The sequence below is a fragment of the Gossypium hirsutum genome, chromosome A03 (assembly GCF_007990345.1).
Source record: "Gossypium hirsutum isolate 1008001.06 chromosome A03, Gossypium_hirsutum_v2.1, whole genome shotgun sequence".
NCBI classification, from domain to species: Eukaryota; Viridiplantae; Streptophyta; class Magnoliopsida; order Malvales; family Malvaceae; genus Gossypium; species Gossypium hirsutum.
Window position 1 is genome coordinate 23,354,020 of NC_053426.1, and position 19,638 is coordinate 23,373,657.

The 19,638-nt window shown below is 32.8% G+C and overlaps 1 protein-coding gene across 2 annotated transcripts; it reads right to left on the reverse strand.

Moving 5' to 3' along the window:
• Positions 1-10,540: 10,540 nt before the first annotated feature.
• LOC107887060 (kinesin-like protein KIN-8A) lies at positions 10,541-14,514 on the reverse strand. Of its 2 annotated transcripts, XM_016811189.2 has the most exons (8): positions 13,817-14,472; positions 13,365-13,711; positions 12,761-13,034; positions 12,452-12,502; positions 12,270-12,362; positions 11,818-12,183; positions 11,045-11,719; positions 10,541-10,915 (listed from the first exon to the last, which is right to left on the reverse strand). In XM_016811189.2, the coding sequence occupies exons 1-8, from the start codon at positions 14,210-14,212 to the stop codon at positions 10,877-10,879; spliced, it is 2,241 nt and encodes a 746-aa protein (XP_016666678.1). In that variant the 5' UTR covers positions 14,213-14,472; the 3' UTR covers positions 10,541-10,876. The 2 variants fall into 2 exon arrangements, with proteins under 2 accessions (XP_016666678.1, XP_016666677.1); XM_016811188.2 differs by having other exon boundaries at positions 13,365-14,514.
• Between the last annotated feature and the right edge of the window lie 5,124 nt (positions 14,515-19,638).

A 19,638-nucleotide genomic window follows, 5' to 3' on the forward strand; every position in this document is an offset into this window, starting at 1 on the left:
TCTTTCATGTTATCATTCAATTATATATATATACCATTCTTATTTCTTTATTTCAATTCTCAACTTTCACATAGGACATATTATTCAAATATAGTTTTATCAATAGATTTATTTCATTTATCGCTATTAACTTGACTCGGAATCGGCGGATACACGGATTCCAACCAACACACCAGTACGGCACATAGTGCCTCATCGGCCGAAGCCGGAACAGTAAAAGTAACAGTACGGTACACAGAGTACCTCATCGGAACAAATCCGAAACAGTAACAGTAACAGTAATGGTAACAGTATTCGACACACAAAGTGTCGAATTGGTAACAGTAATGGTAACAGTAACAGTAGTCGGCACATAAGTGCCTGATCAGTAAGCCGGCAAAAACTCGTACTCTTCCATATCCTATGGCATGCCAACTTTATCCGACTAGCCCGACTAGTTAATAGGGTATTTAAATCATTTTTCAGTGTAATTTCCGTTTCGATTCAATATTAATTATAATTTATTATTTTGATCAATTTTCACAGTAATACAGTAATTTACTTCATTAGAAAATTTACAGTTCAATGCAATATACGTAACATTATTCAGTAATTTCACAATTCAATTCGGTATTCAATACAATATTCAGAATCCAATAATTCAGTTCAGTATCAATCTCAATTTTAATACCCAATCACAAATTTTATTATTTCATTAAATACTTACCTTAAAATACTTACCACATATTCATATTAAATTAAACACATAATAATTATAAAGCTTGAGTTATAGTGATACAAACCAGAATTCTTTTCGGATTTAATCCTCGACGATCTTTCCTTTTCCTTTTTGGGCCGATGCTTCAGGCTCGATATTAGCTACGAACAATTAAAATAATTTCACAATTATTAGCATAACACAATTTAAATGCTGAAATTTTCATCTAACTTTTACTTTAATTCCAATTTAATCCTTTTTACTAATTACTCTAAATTAAGCTAAATTTACTTAATTAAAACCTAATTAAACACACTACTAGACTCATAAATATTTTTAATAAATATTTTTGAACTTATTTCACTAAGACGGAGGCCCGATAACACACTTCTGGTGCCCACGGATTTTGGGTCGTTACAAAACTACATTAAGTCTTTATTTTTTATTGATAAAAATGTTGTTATTTAAATAATGTTATTGATAAGGATACTTCATGTATCCATAAAGAGAGATAAACCATCAATATGTATTTTGTCAAGTAAGTATTTTCCCCAAACTATATATGTTGTGAAAAGCATGCTGTGTGATATTGATGCTTATTATTGATTTGAAAAATATATACATCTCATTCTCATGTTATGTTACTATATGGCATACGTAATGTTCGCATGAAAATAAATTGTGAAATTTTGGTACCATGTGTACATATGAGATTTGCATGTTAAACATGCCTATATGATTTGAGTGATTTTGGTCATATCACATGCATGGGGTGGGATATGTAAAAGGTGGAAGTAAGTGGCAGTTTATCTGCATTAATGTGACACTGTTCACAATTTTGATTATGTGGCAGTATATCTGTAATGTTGGTGCCTTGTCCACGATATTGATTATTAGCAATTTATCTAAGATTTTGGTGACACTATTCACAATTTGGTGTGTTGGATGGGCAGGTTCTAGGAAACTCAATTTTAGTGTGTAGCGGAGATGGGTATGACCATTTTCATAAAATCTACATCGTTTTACGAAATGTGCATTGACATGATCATGGATAGTATAAGTGTGAAATATTGAGTTATATGAAATTGATATGATTATTATGATTGTATAATATATATGTTTATATGTATGTGATTGTGCTTATGTTAATCTCACACTAAGCTTTATAGCTCACCCCCTCTTTAGTTTTCTAATTTTACAAATAACCTCAAGGTTAGGATTTGATGACACCATTTGGAGGAGTTTCTTAGAAGCCTTTTTAAATTAAAGTAATGAAATTTTATTTTGATATTTTGGGTTTGTAATAAGTCTGAGTATGGACTGTAGCATCGGACTTTATTTTGGGGATTTTTCATTCTGATTTGCATAAATTGCTTGTTTGACATTTAGTTTTAAAAAATTGCATAAATTAGTATTTGATAAGATTTCGCTTGAAACTCAATTTTTAAAATAGAATCTGTCAATAAAACATTTTTCCGCTGCATTTCTAAAAAATGAGTTTTTAATAAAATTAGACTTAGTTTTCAAAATTATTAATGTTTACAAATGAGTTTTCTAAAGACATTTGATTTATGAAGTTAATATGTTTTTATTTTCAAAATAATGATGAATAACTAAGTTCTCCAATTTTGAATAGAAAACCAAGTTCTCCAATTTTGAATAAAAAGACAAATGATTTAGAAGTATGACTGAAAATTTGAAATAGTTTTAAATAAAAGATTGAATGTTTACAATTGAAATATTATTTAATTTGATTCCTGAAATTTTCACGGTTTTTATGAAATTAAAATAAATGGTTTATTTCATTTGTTTTGAATTGAAAAGGCAATAGTTTTAAAATATTTTTTTTAAATTTCAAAAATTTTATTTCAACCATTTTCATGGACAAATGATTTTTAAAATGAAATTGAAAATAAATTTGAACATTTGATTTTACTAGTTTTGAACGAACTAGGCATATGGTTTAAAAAAAGTACGTTTGAAATCAAGAAAAGTTTCTCTAGGTCATTCCGGTAACCAATGTAGCTTTCCGAATTAGGCCATAACGGCTAGGCCGATTTTGGGTGTTACATTTTACCACCAAAATAAGAGAAACAAAAGCTTGAGAACCCATTGTTGATAGCTTAAGGTTCGAGCGACATTAGATTTATGCATGTAAGTGTATTTTTATTCTGTTTCTTGTAAATTTTATATTTTTGAGATCGTTGTAGCTTAATCTAGCTAACCTAGAGACTATTTCGTAAAACCATTAAAGATTTTGGGATTTTCCATTAATGAATTTTAGTTGTTCTTGAAGTTAGTTGAAAGATGTGTAATCTTGATTGTTTTTAGAACTATTTTGTAAAGGAATTTTTGATAGTTTTGAACCTAAGGATTAATTTGAAATTAGGTAAAAATTTAGCATGTGTTTTTGTGAAATTTTGATGTGTTATAGGCTGATTTGAGATACTATTAAATTCAATTGAGAGTATTAGGGGTTAAATACGAAATTTTAAATAGTTTTGGTTTTAAGGACTAAATTGAATAAACTGTAGAAGTTCAAGAAAAAGATATAAAAATAAAATTTAAAGGTCACATGCATAGAAATGAGTTTGATAATGTATGTGAATTTGATAAATTGAATTTAATCATTATATAGATCAAAAATTGAATCGAACAAAGGATAATCGGGGAAAAGAAAAAATCGCAGATTTGTCCCTACGAGTCAACCAATAGCATATCTTAGGTAAGTCCATAGTATAGATGAATATATATGTATATATATTTATAACTTGTGATATTATGATTTGGTTAAATTTTATTCTAGTTGAATTTTGATATTAAATTGAAACTATAAAATGTTTACAATTAAGTACAGGTGAGAAAGTGATATTTGGTTGTTATTGAATATTTGGGAAATGTGGTTATATGATATTGGAATGAATTTAGTTGATTATCAGCATGTGTACAAGAATATTTCGGAAAGTGCCTCTAAATTTTAAATGTGATAAGTATGTTAAAATGCCCGTTTGAGCTTAGTAAACGATTAGGATACGATTGGCATGCCAATAGGGTTAGAACACATGCTTATACATGATTGCACTTCAAAGCCTCTTTTAGCATTTTGATGCTCTTTGGTGTATTTTGGGAAACCCGAGCATCCAAGTCCTATTACTATAGTTTATCGAGCTATGAAAATATGTATCTAATGTTAAAATGATGATGTATAACTGTTTAAATATTTGTATCAAGAATGACCATATAAATATGTTTCATTATAGTATTAATGTGATGAAAAGCAGATATATATACACATATATGAATTGGTTTGGATTGAATCATTATGGAACATAAAGCATATGATAAATCATTTTCAGTACTAATTCTATGTGTTTTCGTAAATGATGGCCAGGTTTAATTAATCTAAGTTATTTAGTTTTCAAATTGTTTAATTGAGGTAAGTAATTTGAATTTCATCTATGGACTTACTAAGCTACTTAAGCTTAGTCTGTTTATTTTTGTTTTTTGTAGTTAACGTTTTGTAGAATTGGTTGAACGGATCAACTTCGAGGCTCACACTATCCAGCTTTTGCTTTGATAGTATGTTAATTTGTTATTTCGGTTTTGTGGCATGTATAAGGTTTGAAGTAGTTGAACTTAAAGTTCTTGTTGAATGTGCAAGCTTGGTTAAAGTTGTTATAAAATGTTAAGTTTATGTTTTATAGTAAACTTGTGATGAATGTAGAGTAGCTAGTTGAAATGTCATATTAACCCTATTCGGTGAGATGATGATTGGTGCTATTTGAATGGAAAGCATGAGTTGACTTTTTAATGTATTGAACTCGTAGTTAGTTTTGGTGTTTTATTTGGAGAATAAATGCAGAAATGGTCATTTTGGTTTTGGTATCTTATGGTTTTTAGGTTCACTATGTTTGCCTTTGAAAAGTTGGTATAAATCGTATATTTTGGCATGTTTTAGCACATTTTGAATATGTTTGGATGTTGGTTAATGTATGACTTGGAACCTAACAAAGTTTGTGTGAAATTGCTTATGATTGAAGGTATTTTTGGGTACACATGGCCTGTGAACACAATCTGCCACATGGTCGTGTGCCCTATTTAATTTTAGTGATTTTAGGTTCATATGGTCCCATAGAGTTACACAACCTAACGACATGGCCGTATGACCTTGAGTTACACAGGCTTAGGTTACTACACGATTTGGCCACATGGCCATATCTCTATTCTACATGGGCTGAGTCTTGTCACATGGTCGTGTGACCTTAGTTTTTAGTTTTTACACTATTTTCATAATTTGATTCAATTTAATCCTTGGTTGCCTCTCAATCATTTTTAATGCTTTGTAGACTCAATTTAAGTCTCATTAGTTTGAATGACATGTTTATAAATGAAATTATTGATGATTTATTTTAAAAGTAAATTTTTTAATTGAAATAATCTATGATTGTTCTGTTAATTTTTGTAACTTTTTGTAACCCTAATCCGGTGACGGAGATGGTTAAGGGTTGTTAACATTTAGTTTTAGGAAACCAGGAAATTAGATCAAGTTAAAAATCACACTATCCAACTATTTTTCAGAAGATTTTTTGAAAACGTTTATTTGAGATATGTGGCATGTAATAGGAGTGAAGTTATGTATATAAGTGTTTGATGTTTTTAGAGTATGATTAAGACTTTCTAGCCATGTGAACTTGTTAATGTAACGATATGGTTGATTATGGTTAATGTGGTATGTGATGATAAACTGGTGGAAATGGTTTTGAAAGTTAAATTGCATGGTTGATGGATTATTGAATGCCATATATGTATAGTCGGTCTTTGATTACTTGTTAAATAATTAATAGATATGACATGGTACTTTAATTGTTGACTTGGGATTTTTTTTGATTAGGTGAATTGGTATAGCTATTATTGAATGCATGCCTATTTATATACTTTGATATATGGTTTGTTGGATGTGAATGAATTGGTGTCATTAACACTTTATATAACATTGTTAAGCAAGCTTGAATTGATTAGGAAATAACTTTGGATGTTAGTTGGGATTGTTGTTTGTGATGGTGCTCTATGGTATATTGGTTAAAGCTAGGCAAATGGCATGTTTTGGTATGTTTTTAGTGTAATTTGAATAGGTTGAATGATTGTAAATGGCATACTTGTAGCTTAAGTAAGCATGAAATGTTTGACCTGCTATTGAAGGTACCTTTTAGGTCTCACGGGTTGAGACATAGCCTGACAGAGGGTCGTGTACCATACATGGGTTCTTGGCACAGCCGTGTGGTCTGTGTAATTGCTTGTTTTCATTTTGCACACACGTCCACAATTAGCTGCACAGTCAGAAGACAGAGCCGTATGTCTTCTTCCACATGGTTTTAGTCCTCACACATGGTTGAACAACACAGTCATATCCCATAGCATACACGGTCGTGTGGCCATTTTTTTTTACCTTACTTTTTATTTTGTTTCGAATTAGTCCCTTCTTGTTTCCAAATTGATTTTAGAGTTTCAGAACCTCAATTTAAGTCTCATTTTGTATTAATTGTATGATTATTGAATATTTATCTATTAATGAATGATTAAATTGAATTTTTGGATTGAAATTGCATATTATTGACTGTTTATTTGTTGTAGCATCCCGTAACCCTAATCTGATAACGAAGATGGGCGAGGGGTGTTACAATTAGCTTATGGAATTGGATTCAATTACCTAGAACTTTACTTCCCTTACCATACAGTTTGAATATGCTTAGAAACTTGTGTGTTGCATAGTTTGGCACTTAGCTCTATTCACTTGTTGTCTGACAAGATGAGTTCTAAATGTTTTTCACTATTGGGACCATTGTAACCTAGTCTTTATCTATTGGCTAGCATTTTATAGACTAAGTTAATGGTTCGAGCATCTTGGATCAGTAGTTGCATAGTCTATTACAATGGTTTAATGATGCTTTTGGGGAGGCAATAGAGTTGCCACCTTTTAAGTTTCAGGACCATAAGATTCCTTTGACGGATGAGTCTCAAGTAGTGAAATTAGGCCATATGTATCTTACTATCCAAAAGAATGAGATTTAGAAAATGGTTTCTAAAATGTTGGAGGCGAGGATAATTAGACATAGTTGCAGCTCATTTTCTCCTTCAATTGTTATGGTAAAAAAGAGAGATGGTTCTTGGAGATTGTGTGTAGATTACATATAATTAAATCATCTCACTATCAAGGACAAATTCCTCATCCCTATTATTGACGAACTTCTAGATAAGCTAGCTAATGTTGTGTATTTTTCTAAGCTAGATCTCAGGTCTGGTTATCACCAAATTAGGATGTAGGAAGATGACATTCACAATATAACATTCAGGAATTATAAGGGCCATTATGAGTTTTTGTTGATGCCTTTTGTCCTCACCAATGCACTAGCCAACTTTTAGGCCATGATGACCATAATTTTCAAGTCTTTACTTAGAAAAATAGTTTTGGTTTTCTTTGATGATATTCTAGCCCATTCCAAGGACTGGTCCAATCATTTTGAACATTTGAGTGAGGCGTTGAAGTTGTTGATGTTGGAAAAATCCCTGTTTGAAAACAATTTTCTTGCACAATTGAAAATTAATATTTTGAAAACTGACCCGGTTTATGATATTATAGCAATAAACCTTAACCAAATTCATACATGTGTTTTTGGCTTAGCGAACGCTCATTGTTCCCATCTTTCAACCAAACGATCATCTCTACTATTCTCGTACCATGAACTACTTCGAGTGTGGGCTCGAACCAATTGAATAGAAACACATAACTAGAAAAAGTTCTCTCTCTTTTATTTTGAGTGAAAATGGAAATTCTTCTTTAATAGAAACCTGTATAATTGTTATTCTAGAAAACTATATTTTATAGTTTAGAATAAATTCTCTCTATTTTCTAGTAAAGTAACAATCTCTCAAAATTATGTAAATAGCTCTACCGGTGTTATCTATTTGTAGGAAGAGAAGGTAAAACCCTTGTTAAGTTGTAGTGATTTATTTCAAATAGAAAAACAACTTCCTATTCAGAGTAGGAGTGGGGTGGATGATACACCCTTGTATTCCTAGTAGGGTTGTCATCCCTTCATGTTATATGAGGGGTTTTGGGTCTCTCTTAGATCGAGTCCAATTACGAGTACTTCCTGGGCCATTTGACCTCGTACTCTGTAATATGATCCAACTCAATTCAATTTTTCTATTTCCCAAATAAACTTTAATATTCTATATTAAACAATTTTGAAAATTTTGAAGTTTATTTTGGGAAATAGAAAACAGAATCGGGTTGGATTAAATTACAAAGTACTTGGTCAAAAAGTTCAAGAAGTATAGTAATTGGGCCCATTGTGAGAGAGGTCCAAAAAGCTTATCGTGTAATAAGGTGGGACGACAAAACCCTAGTATTATTAACTAGGGTTGTTGGCCCCTAAGATATCATTTTTCTAATGGAAATAAACTTCTACAAGTCTACAAGGGTTCTACTTTCTCTTCCTATAAATAGATGGCACCGATAAAGCTATTGACAGATCTTTGAGAGATTGTTATTCTGCCAAAAAATAGAGAAAATTTATTCTCAGCTGTTACATATATTTTTTCAGAAAAAAATTCTACCGGTTTCTATTAAGAAGAGAGAATTTCTATTTTCACTCCCCCCCAAAAAAGAGAAAACTTTTTCTAGTTTTTTGTTTCAATTCAATTGGTTCGAGCTCACACTCGAAGCGGTTTGTGGTATGAGAATAGCGAAAAAGATTATTTGGTTGAAAGTTGGGAACAATGAATGTCAACTAAGCTGAAAACACAGGTATGAATTCGGTTAGGGTTTATTACTATAAATATCACAAATTGAGTCAGTTTTCAAAATTTTAATTTTTCGCTATGCAAGAAAACTGTTTTCAAACCATATTTTTGCAACATAAATATCATAAACTGACTTAATTTTCAAAATTTTAATTTTTTGTTGTAATAAAAAACTATTTTTAAATCGGATTTATCGAACAAATGCCTTCTATCCTAGTTCATTACAGCCTTTACCAGTTCCTGAGAGAGTTTGGGTTGAGATCACCCTTGATTTCATCGAGGGACTCCTTGTGTCAAAAGGGAAGCATACCATTTTAATGGTGGTAGGTTGAATCACCAAGTATGACCACTTATTGGGCTTGTCATATCCCTATAATGCTTTCACAGTGGCTCAAGAATACTTAAACCATGTTTTTAAGTTGCATGGGGCTCCTAATTCTATTGTTTTTGGCAGAGATAGGATATTGTGAGCATTTTTTGAAGGGAACTCTTTAAGTTGCTAGGAACCAAGCTCAAGTATTCTATTGTTTATCGTCCTTAGACTAATAGGCAAACTGATGTGCTTAATCAATGTTTGGAAGGGTACCATCAATGTATGGTTGGAAAGAAACCTGGTGATTGGTATTGTTGGTTGCCCTTGGCTGAGTGGTGGCACAACACAACAACACATCTTATCACTTAGCCATTTGCACTACTCCTTATGAGGCATTATATGGTCAGTTCCCTCCGTTACATTTTCCATATTTGGTTTGCACTTTAGTGGTTGCTACAATGGATCATAGTATTTAGTATTAAGAAGTTGCTTTTCAGATGCTTAAGTTCTATTTACATTGTTCTCGAAATCGTATGAAGAACTTAGCTGATAAAAAAAGGAGTGGTTGTGAATTCAGTGTTGGGGATTTGGTTTACCTGAAGCTTCAACCTTATAGGTAGGATACTGTTCATAGGAGGGGTAATCAAAAGCTTGCTTCATGGTGCTTTGGTCCTTATCTAGTGCTAGCTTAGGTTGGCAAAATGGCTTTTCAGTTGCAACTACCAATAAGGTCTTGAGTTCATTCAACCTTCCATGTTCATCAGCTGAAGAAGCCCATTGGAAATGCACCTTATCAAATGGCTTTACCGGTGGTGGGTTCAGATGGGGCAATGGTGAAGGAACCAACTACAGTGGTGGATAGACGAGTTGGCAAGAGGGGAAATCGAGCCATCACTGAAGTCTTGGTTCAATGGACTTATTCCTTCCCTAATGACGCAACTTTGGAGAATCTTTATGACTTGCAACAACAATTTCTTTCCTTAATCGTTAAGGTCAAGGATTGTTCGACCAGGGGAGAAGTTGATATGAGCTAAATAATTGAATAACTGAAAAAGTAGTGTTTTGTTCCTTTTTTTCATTTTTTGTTAATTATGCTATTTTTCTATTAAGGAAATGTTTATGTGAAACGGTGCATTTCACTTTAGTAAGTAGTTGTAATAATCTTAATAAACCTGAATTGTGGTGATTGCCTATTAATGGTAAGGAGCAGTTTCTTACTCGATTCTTTTCTTTTCTTTCTTCCTTTTTTTTCTTCTTCCTTTTCTTTTCTGTAAATTGTTTTGGGCATCATCAGTTTAAGATGGAAAATCGAACTAACGTGTGATTCACTCACCGTCAAGTCGTCAAATCCATCAAGGCGCAACAGATAAGGACTGAAATTGGTCTTTCGAAAGACGATTTTGTGGTTACGAAGGCTGGTAGCTTCAATCGACATGATTGGATTGTTGTTGATTTGACGTTTGATTGAATTGGTGTTGATTTGATTGTTCATTAATCTTTAATCATTCTGACCGTGATATTAGATTTTTTTTTAATTTTTTATGCTTGAATCGAGAAATGCTCTTTAGGAATGAAATTGATGTTGTATGACAAATAAAATTGACGATAACAACATTGGAAATGAGAATTAATGTTGATTGGAGAGTGAAGAATGGAGAAATCAGTTTACAAAAAATCGATTTTGCTTTCCTATACAAAAATTTGTTTTATTTTGGTAATTAATGAGGTTGTAAAAAAAATAAACATTAGTCGATTTTTGAAAATTATGAATAAAAACAACTTAAACATACATGAATATTTGGGTCTCCAAATGCTCCAAGAGCTTCAACTTGAGAAAAATAAACACATCAATGGAGTAATTGCTGGTGACTTTAATGAGAAGAAATCAAATGAGGAAAAAAAAAAAAGGGGACATATTAGTAAAAAATCAATACACCACTTAGCAAGCAATAACTTGTGCTTCATTGTTGAGCAATCAGTTTGTGTAAAGAATGAAATGGGAAGGTTTGACAATGCTACACTCTCAAACCACAATTTCCTTTTCTGTTTCTTTCCCTTCCTCGTTACTTGTGAACATCAGGTCTCTGTCGAGCAAATCCCGGCTGCGTAGCCAGCCATGCACATTAAACACAAATCAGAAACATGGACTCATATAAGCACATATATCTTCTTAAAGGTGAAATAAACTTGCTCAAAAGAAAAGAAAGGATTAGGGTGAAAAATCAGTGTACCTGAGGTAGCATAGAGGGAGCTGCAACAGGTTCTGAAATGATATGGCTTCTAGTTTTTCTTCCATGGAGTGTGGTGACTGAAGGGCTGTTAGCTGTTGTTATATCCCAGAAACTTCTTTTTTTGGCTGTCGGAACTGGTGATCGAAAGCGATGACTTGGGCTCTTCAGTTCCCCAGGGTTTGGTTCCTTCGGCCGCAAGCTAGCTCTTGTGACACCCTTCTTCACACCCACTTCTGCTGTTTTTTCATTCTTTCTTGAAAGCTCGCGAATAATATCATCTTTCTGCTTTAACTGCGTGGCATGGTCTTTCTTCATTCTTGCCATTTCTAGTTCCAATGCCTTTACAATCAGTCTAAGCTCTTTAACTACTGCTTCTTCTGCTCCCCTCTTTTTGGATTCTGGTGTGAAACAGGTTCCGGTTAAGAAGGTGGATCTATGTTTGCTTTTCTCTTTTGGCTGGGCCGTAGATGGAGTTTCGAGAGACATAACCGAAGAGGGGGTTGGAGGTGAAGCATTTGCAGCTAAAGATTGTGCTTGAAGGGTTAGCAACTTTTGCTGTTGGCATGTCAGTTGTACTCGCAATTCGCGATTTTCCTTCTGCAGTTCAAGCAAAAGCTTTGCCTGATCAGTTCCGGTTTCGGATATTTCAATTACCTCCTCGTTTGTGTCACTTGTCTGCATGTTCAAGGAACGGTGTTAAAAAACATTGAAAGATTCAACTCAGAAAACACAAGGTTTAAGTAGTATATCATGAAACTGAGATTACTACTAACCTTGGTTCGGATTTCCTTTGCCCGGTAAGCCCAGTGCAGGGTATTTTGTGTTTCACCAAATGAGAGATTGCTAGGACTGATATTAGCAATCATTACAGTGTTACAAGCTCCACCTAACGAGTCTTTCAAGAGTTGAGTGAGTTTCGAGTTTCTGTATGGTATGTGTTTCTTACCCTCAACGAGGGCATTGATGCAGCTGCTCAGTGCTAGAAGTGACCGATTAATGTTTGCTCCCTCCAATGATCTAAGTGTTCTCTGATCCGTCGCAAGGGCTCTTTCAGAACCGGCAAGATCTATGAGTGAGAGCTTTCCAACTCTATTAAAGATATTCATTGAAGCATCTTTGACTCTATATTCAACTACAACCTATAGGAAAAGCAACTCATATACATAAGAATATCTTAAAATTATAAGGTCAAGGCAAGTAACCAGTACCGGATCGTTACTGGTACCTGAAGAATTGCATGGGACCGTGAAGATGTTTCATTCGCCCGAGTTGGTTCAGTGGTTCGGTTTTGGTTTCCTCTTTGAAGCAATGCCATCACCTGCCATAACCAAGTACAACTGTTATACCCGTACCATTCAATCAATAATCTAACCCTCAAAGGTATGATAATGGAAGCTCGAAATTTACTTCATCCGTGGAATAAGCCCTGTATTGTGTAATACCAGCTGCAACAATTCCCTGCATTACATGTCAGCAAACATTTTTTATGAGGTGAAATCAAGGCATTTAAAATCAGAATTTAAACAATATATGGAAGCCCGTTACTGATCCACTTTGATGACCTTAGGATAAAACATTACCGCTATAGTGGGCAACATATGACGTTTCCGAAAACAACGATATGATATTAGTGTCCTAATACGAGAAACGAAAGTATTTTCAGCTAATCTCATTTAACAAGAGCAATCAAATATGTCAAGGCAGTATAAAGCAAACCTGCTTATCTTCTCTAAGGACTAGAGGTCTTCCGGGTGAGAGTAAATCCCGAACGGTTTCGTTGTAGACCTCGAGATAGGAGAGTTGAACTACATGGTTTCCATCAAAGCTCCTTTGCCTAATACTTGTAAACAGATCTTTTATTGCCAAAACCATCACCCCTGGATTTTCTAAGGTGCCTAGCATTGTATAAGTTTTACCAGCTCCTGTCGCGCCATAGCAGAACACCGAGCCATTCCGTCCCTGCAGAACTTCTTCCACAAGCTCTGCTGTCCTGAAAAATCAAAATTGGTTGGTTCTTATGAAATTTATTCATTGAAAATTCAAAATGTTTACATTTTTTAAAAAGATTCCATGTATTTTGGAGAGTCGTAACTCGTATCCTTACACCTATATCCAAATATGTGTCAGCAATATACAAAAAATATAAACTAAGAATTGAAACAAGGATCATAATATCAGATTCACAATCAAGAGATTCCATATATAACTTGGATGAAAATTTTCCTAGCTCCCAAACAGTTAAAACACACCAAATTAAAACGATGTCAAGGGTTAAAACTGGCTTCAGTTGATATCAAAATTGATTAATGGCTAAACTTACGTGGTTGTATAAACTTCATGTTGAGTAGTGGAATCTGGGAATGAAGCATCAAAACTAAAATGTCTACCTTTAAGCCTCTTCAGTCTAAGATAATCATTTTCATTAGCAAACTCAGTCAAGTAAACATCTTTCTTGTTCACGATCTTGACACAGCATCTTGAACCAGCTTCCTTTTCTTTCTTAGCCATAGGCCTAAGCCTCACAAACACATGGATCCTACTTTCATCTCCACCAATTCTCCCATTTTTCTCTGTCTTGGCATAGGTCTCCCTTTTCTCCAGTTCTTGAACATTCCTAGTCCCCACAATTGACAGCTTCCGCACCACCGTAGTCTTTGCGGTCTCCGCCTTTCTTGCACAAGAAGGAAACCCAATAATCTTATCAGAACCAATCAAAAGATTCTCCTTTCCATCATCCAAAAGTGGTTCAGGCAACACGAAAGTTGTACTCACTGTAGGGTTAGCCATCGTAGGCAATAGTGGCACAGTTTTTTCCCTCATAACATTGTTGAATTTGGGATCCTTTTGCTCTTGTCTTTGGCAAGAAGTGAGAAGATCAGCGCTTGGGTGAGATGTAAAACGCTTCTCTTGATCAGGCTTTGGGGATGATGATGGGTTATTAATATTATTGTTCCTAAGAATGGTAGAAGCTTTCTTTTGTTGCTCATATAAAAGAGTTAAAGCTCTCATTTTCTCCTTCAACCCATGATGTGGATTCCTGAATGTGAAATTGTTAGTAACATTGCTCATCTGGGTTTCTTCTTCTGTTTCTTCATTTGATCTTCTGCTTCTACTTCTTTGCTGCTCATCTTGGGTGCTACTGATCTGAGACCTTGTTGATACTGGCATTCTATGATTTTTCTCACTATCCAAACATACCCAAAGATGGGTTTTTTAAACACCCAATTGAGAAAAAAAAACTGCTGAAAATGTAAGAATGTAGGAAGGAAACTATTATCCTGGAAAAGAAAAATGGAAGATTTGGAAATGGAGAAGAGAAAGCTAAAAGAGAGGGAAAGAATAGGGAATATAACAAAGGCGATGGGTTGATGGTGATGATATCAACGGTTGGTCGTAAAGCTTGGAACATCAATTCTTTTGAATTGAAAACGCTATCCCCACTCCATCCTTTTCAATATTTAATTCCACCTCCCTCAATTTTTATTTTTTAAAATTCCAACTCTTTAACTACACTTAAATTGCTTCACCAATCTACTAAAATCGCTTCTATTCCAAGTTTGACGCCACTTAGAAATTAAAATATCTATTCAAAATCAATAATCTCACTAATTTAATCTAATTTCAAAAACATTTTTTAAAATAAAAAATCCTTAAGTTTATAAGCTACTCGAGAAAAAATATTAAAATACTTAAATTCAAATTATTCAAGAAATTAATAATTATTCTCATAATACATCTTCAAAATGTAAGCTAATGTTTAGTCTGCTTATTATATATATATATACATTTAAATCTCCCAATTATTTAGGTTAAACCCGAGTTCTGGTATCAACAAATATTTAAATAATAGCTTGAAAAAAAAAACTAATATTTTCCTTATGATTCAAAGTCAAAATGCATCTTGGAGAAAAATATTTAGGTCTCAAGTGGAGTGGAAGAGGCAAAAAGTGGAGGGTAGGTTATTAGAACAATTTTGAAAAGGTGAAGGGGCCATGGGCTATAACGGTCAAAAATATTGTCAGAAGGGGCCAAACGGTTACATAAGTTATAAAAATTGTAGGGTCCATTTTTGCAAATTTTCTAATGCGAAAGATATAAAATAGTTTTAAAAATCAAAAGTAGCAAAGTAAGTTCTCTCAGCTACATCAATTTCCATGTGCTAGCGTTCCTTAACACCGTTTATTTTTTGTATAGGTAATATAATCAATAGTTGTGATATTTCGTAGATCAAGTGGCTGTGATTGATGATTGACCACACATAGTCCAGTAAATCAAAGGTGTGGATTCAGTTCTTTAATTTCAGTGACCAACTCGTGTGAATGATGACGGACGTTAACTCTATCATCACCCAACGTAAAACACTTTTTCTTTAACTTCTTCCCTCAAAAGAATACCCATTTGTCAATATTAATTTCATTTTTTATTGGATTTTGTTAATAAATACAATTTTTTTATGAAAAGATATTAAAAGGAAAAGAAAACTTTTAAGTGTAATGTCACCATAAAATTCGTTAAATCTTATAAATATGAATTATTATATAAAAAATTATAAAATATACACGCATTCGAGTACGTTAAAATGCATTATCCTTTTATTTAAAGTTTAAAAAGAGATTATGAGTGATTTTAGGTATTGAATAAAATAATAATAAAAATTTATAATGAAATTAATGTTAAAATTGGTATCATAAGTAAAAACAACAACAACTAAATTGAGAAATTTGATAAAAAAACTTAAATAAAAATAGTTTAATATATATAAAATTAAAGGTATTTGTGTTTTTACATTATAAAAAAATCATAATTATTTTTAGTTTGAAAGTGAAATAGTAAATGGTCTGGATTAACGACCTAACAATAAAGAAAATGATTAGGAAGAAATGAGATTGATTTGCTCAAGGCTGAAGCAAAATTTCATTTATTTGGTTGTTATGGGGATATGATTTGAAAGGTACATTTAATTTGTCTTACATTCTAAGCAAAGATTTTACAATTTAAAATGATTTTCTTTAATAACTTACTATTATTCTTTTTGTTTTTTTCGAAGAAGACACAAAATTAATTAATGAGATTTGTGAATTTTGCAAATTTAATTTAAGTTGGATTTTGTTGATTATATATGGATTTATTTAATAATATTATAATTTCTCTTGTATTTAAAATATTATATAAGCAATTTGTAAATTTTTTGCAAGTGTAGTATTTTAAGGAAATATATTGTTTTGTCACTTTTGATGTGACAATAATATATTTATTTTATTTTGAATTGGGAAATCTAACTTTAGGATTTAAATAATAACTATACGGTTTCGTATAATATATATCTCTTTAAATATAATTGATGGGACAAATATATAAATTTAGCTAAATATATTTTATAAAAATTTGAAATATAATTAAAATAATAATTATTTATGAAGTATAATGCCTAAAATGCTGAAATTTCAAATAATTTGTTAAACGTTATTTTTAAAAAAAATCATTATAGGAAGCAATTGGGTTTTTATTTCACAATTCAAATAAGTATTTTATTAAATTACATATACTTAAAAAAACATTTCAAATTATAACTGCAAATGTAATAATAATAATAATAATAATAATGAGAAGCTATAAATGTCATGATCATAATTTTAGTTTTAAATCGTTTTCATTTCTTTTTAATTATCAAGAAAATTTGTTTGTCATTTAGATTAGGTTCATCTTGTTATTTAAGTATTGAGTTATTTGTTGGAAATTTTTACTATCTTGAATAGGAGATAAAATTATAGTGTTTATTTTTTTTGTGTGTGTAATCAAGGTTTTTTTGAGTTGATATATTTGACTTTTTTTTAATGATTTGGATTGTGTTTTAATCTTATTATGTAGCAATTGTTTATTATTAATATTGTATACATCTAAAACAATTATTCTATTAAAAGAAAAGAAAGCCGTGAACGAAACCTTCCCTTTTGGAAGTCATGAATGGCCAGGGTATTCTACTTCGTTGGAGTTTGAAGGGCTACGAAGAAGGTGAGAAACAAGGAGCAATATGACCTTTTCAGATTCTGAAGTGATGGAAGGCGGAGGTTTGGAAAAGTAGAAAACTTTATACAAGGATATGTTAATGAGGACAAAGGACAGACATAAGGCCGAAAACCAATTTGAGGAAGTGGATATTGTGTTACAAGAGGTGGACTACAAAATATCTTATGAGGGTCGATAACCATCAATCAATTTTTCTGAGAAAGTGCATGAACAAATTGACAGTAATATGGCCAACACGTTGGTGATTCGATTGTTGGGTAGGAGCATTGGTTACAGGGCTCTGTTCAATAGAGTAAAGGCAATGCGGCAACCGATAGGTGATCTTCAACTGATTGACTTAGATAATGATTACTTTTTGGTCCAACTGAATCAACTTTACTTTTATTTATAGTGAAAAATAATTGAGAAACAGTGTTTATATTTTAGCATTAGTATATTTCAATTAAACAAATTAAACCATAGCTATCGTTATCACTAACTGTTAAATGAGTAACCAAACATTCTGTCAAATGAGTTGGATGAATTTTATCATCATTGTGTGAGCTTCCAGTGAGCAATGCATCATCAACATAAACTATAATATAGGTGACATCCGACCCATGTCGAAGAATGAATAGGGATGAATCAGCTTTGGAGGAGACAAAGCCAAGGTTTTAAAGGAATTGTTGAAGCTTGAAAAACCAATTTCGAGGTGCTTGTCTCAGACCATAGATAGGTTTGTTGAGTTTGCAAACAAGAGGAGTCCCATCCACCTAGTGTTGCTCGAAACATAGAGGTTGGATCATATATATTATAGAATGAGAGAAACATAAAGTAATTTAGAGAAGAAGGTTTTTATTCATATCCCACTTGTCAAACAATATCAACCTATATATACATAGAGGAATAACAAACTACTTAACAATAATATATTTAAACTTTAAATGATGGACAATAAAGCTGATAATATTACTAAAGCAAATGAAGAATCCCAACAACAAGATCAAGGTAAGAAGAAGGCAAGAATTCTAAGCATTGTTCGATTTGCAAAATTGAGACACAGAAATTAAATTGCGTTTCATATTAAGAGCACATAGGATATTAGGTAAAGTAAATGAGTGAAAAGGAATGGGAAGAATGGTAGAACCAGAGTGAGTAATAGCAACGCTAGAGCCATCACCAATCATTACTTCATTCGAGCCAGTGTAAGGATTGTGAACAAACAAATTTTAGAGATCGGTTGTAATATGGTGTGTAGCACCACTGTCTAATAGCCAGGGATCAGAAGATGAGGAATTAGAGGTAGCTACATGAGCTTGAGGTTGCCATGGTGGAGGCATACGAGATGTAGATGAATTGACCTGACGTGGAAGTGCAGCTGCATTCGGGAATTGTTGACGAAAGAGAGAGCATTGAGTCACAAGATGCCCCTGAGTTCGGCACCACTAACATTTGCCTAAAAAAACGCATAGGTTTATTGTACTATTGAGATGCAGATGGCATAGAAGATAGGTGAAACCGCTAATTGGAGTGTTGAATATGAGTTAAGTAGACGGTGACTGATACACTTGAAGAGGAGTTGTGTAAAGTGAGCTTTCTATTAATCAGTTTCTCATGTAACTCATCAAAGGTGATAGCAGTATTGCAACTATTGACAGCATCGATAACTGGTTGAAAAGTGTCATCAAGACCTTCTAGGACTTTTTCAATAAGATCCTCTGCATCTAACAGTTTACCAAGAGTAGCAAGCTCATCAGCTTTGATTTTAATAGCTTGCATAGTCGATGATAGTTTGGGAGCCTTTGGAAATGTTTTTTAGATTATCTTTGATTTGTTTGATATGACCACAAGATGGATGAGCATAAGTGTTGGCGAGGACTGTCCAAGTTTTAGCTGAGGTTGTGCACCGTAAGACTAGAGGTACAAGGTTTTGGGAGATGGTGCCAACTAATGCACCAAACTAGAGTTTACCTTGTCGTAGCCATGTTTGATATGTTGAACTGATGGAGGTTGTGTTATTGGTAGTGATTTTTTTTGTGGACAGAGATGTGTGCCATCAATGAATTTGAAGAGGTCATAGCCTATGAGGATGGATTCAATTTGGGTTTTCTAGGAAAGATAATTGGTAGAGTTAAATTTGATAGAGTTCTGAATTGTGACTATGGTGAGGGGATTGTTGGGGTCAAGAGGGTTGGAAAGGGAATTGTCAATAGCCATCGGAATCGAAACCTAACCTTGTTTGAGATAGGCAACTAATACCATATAGGACGAGAAAAATAGAAAGTAATTTAGAGAAGAAGGTTTTTATTCATATCCCACTTGTCAAAAAATGTAATTTAGAGAAGAAGGTTTTTATTCATATCCCACTTGTCAAACAATACCAACCTATATATACATAGAGGAATAACAAACTATTTAACAATAATATATTTGAACTTTAAATGATGGATAATAAAGCTGATAATATTACTAAAGAAAAGGAAGAATCCCAACAACAAGATCAAGGCAGTTGAAGAATCATATCATATACATCCTCGAATATTTCACCTTCCAAGAATGCATTCTTTGATATTTATTTGCCGAAGGTT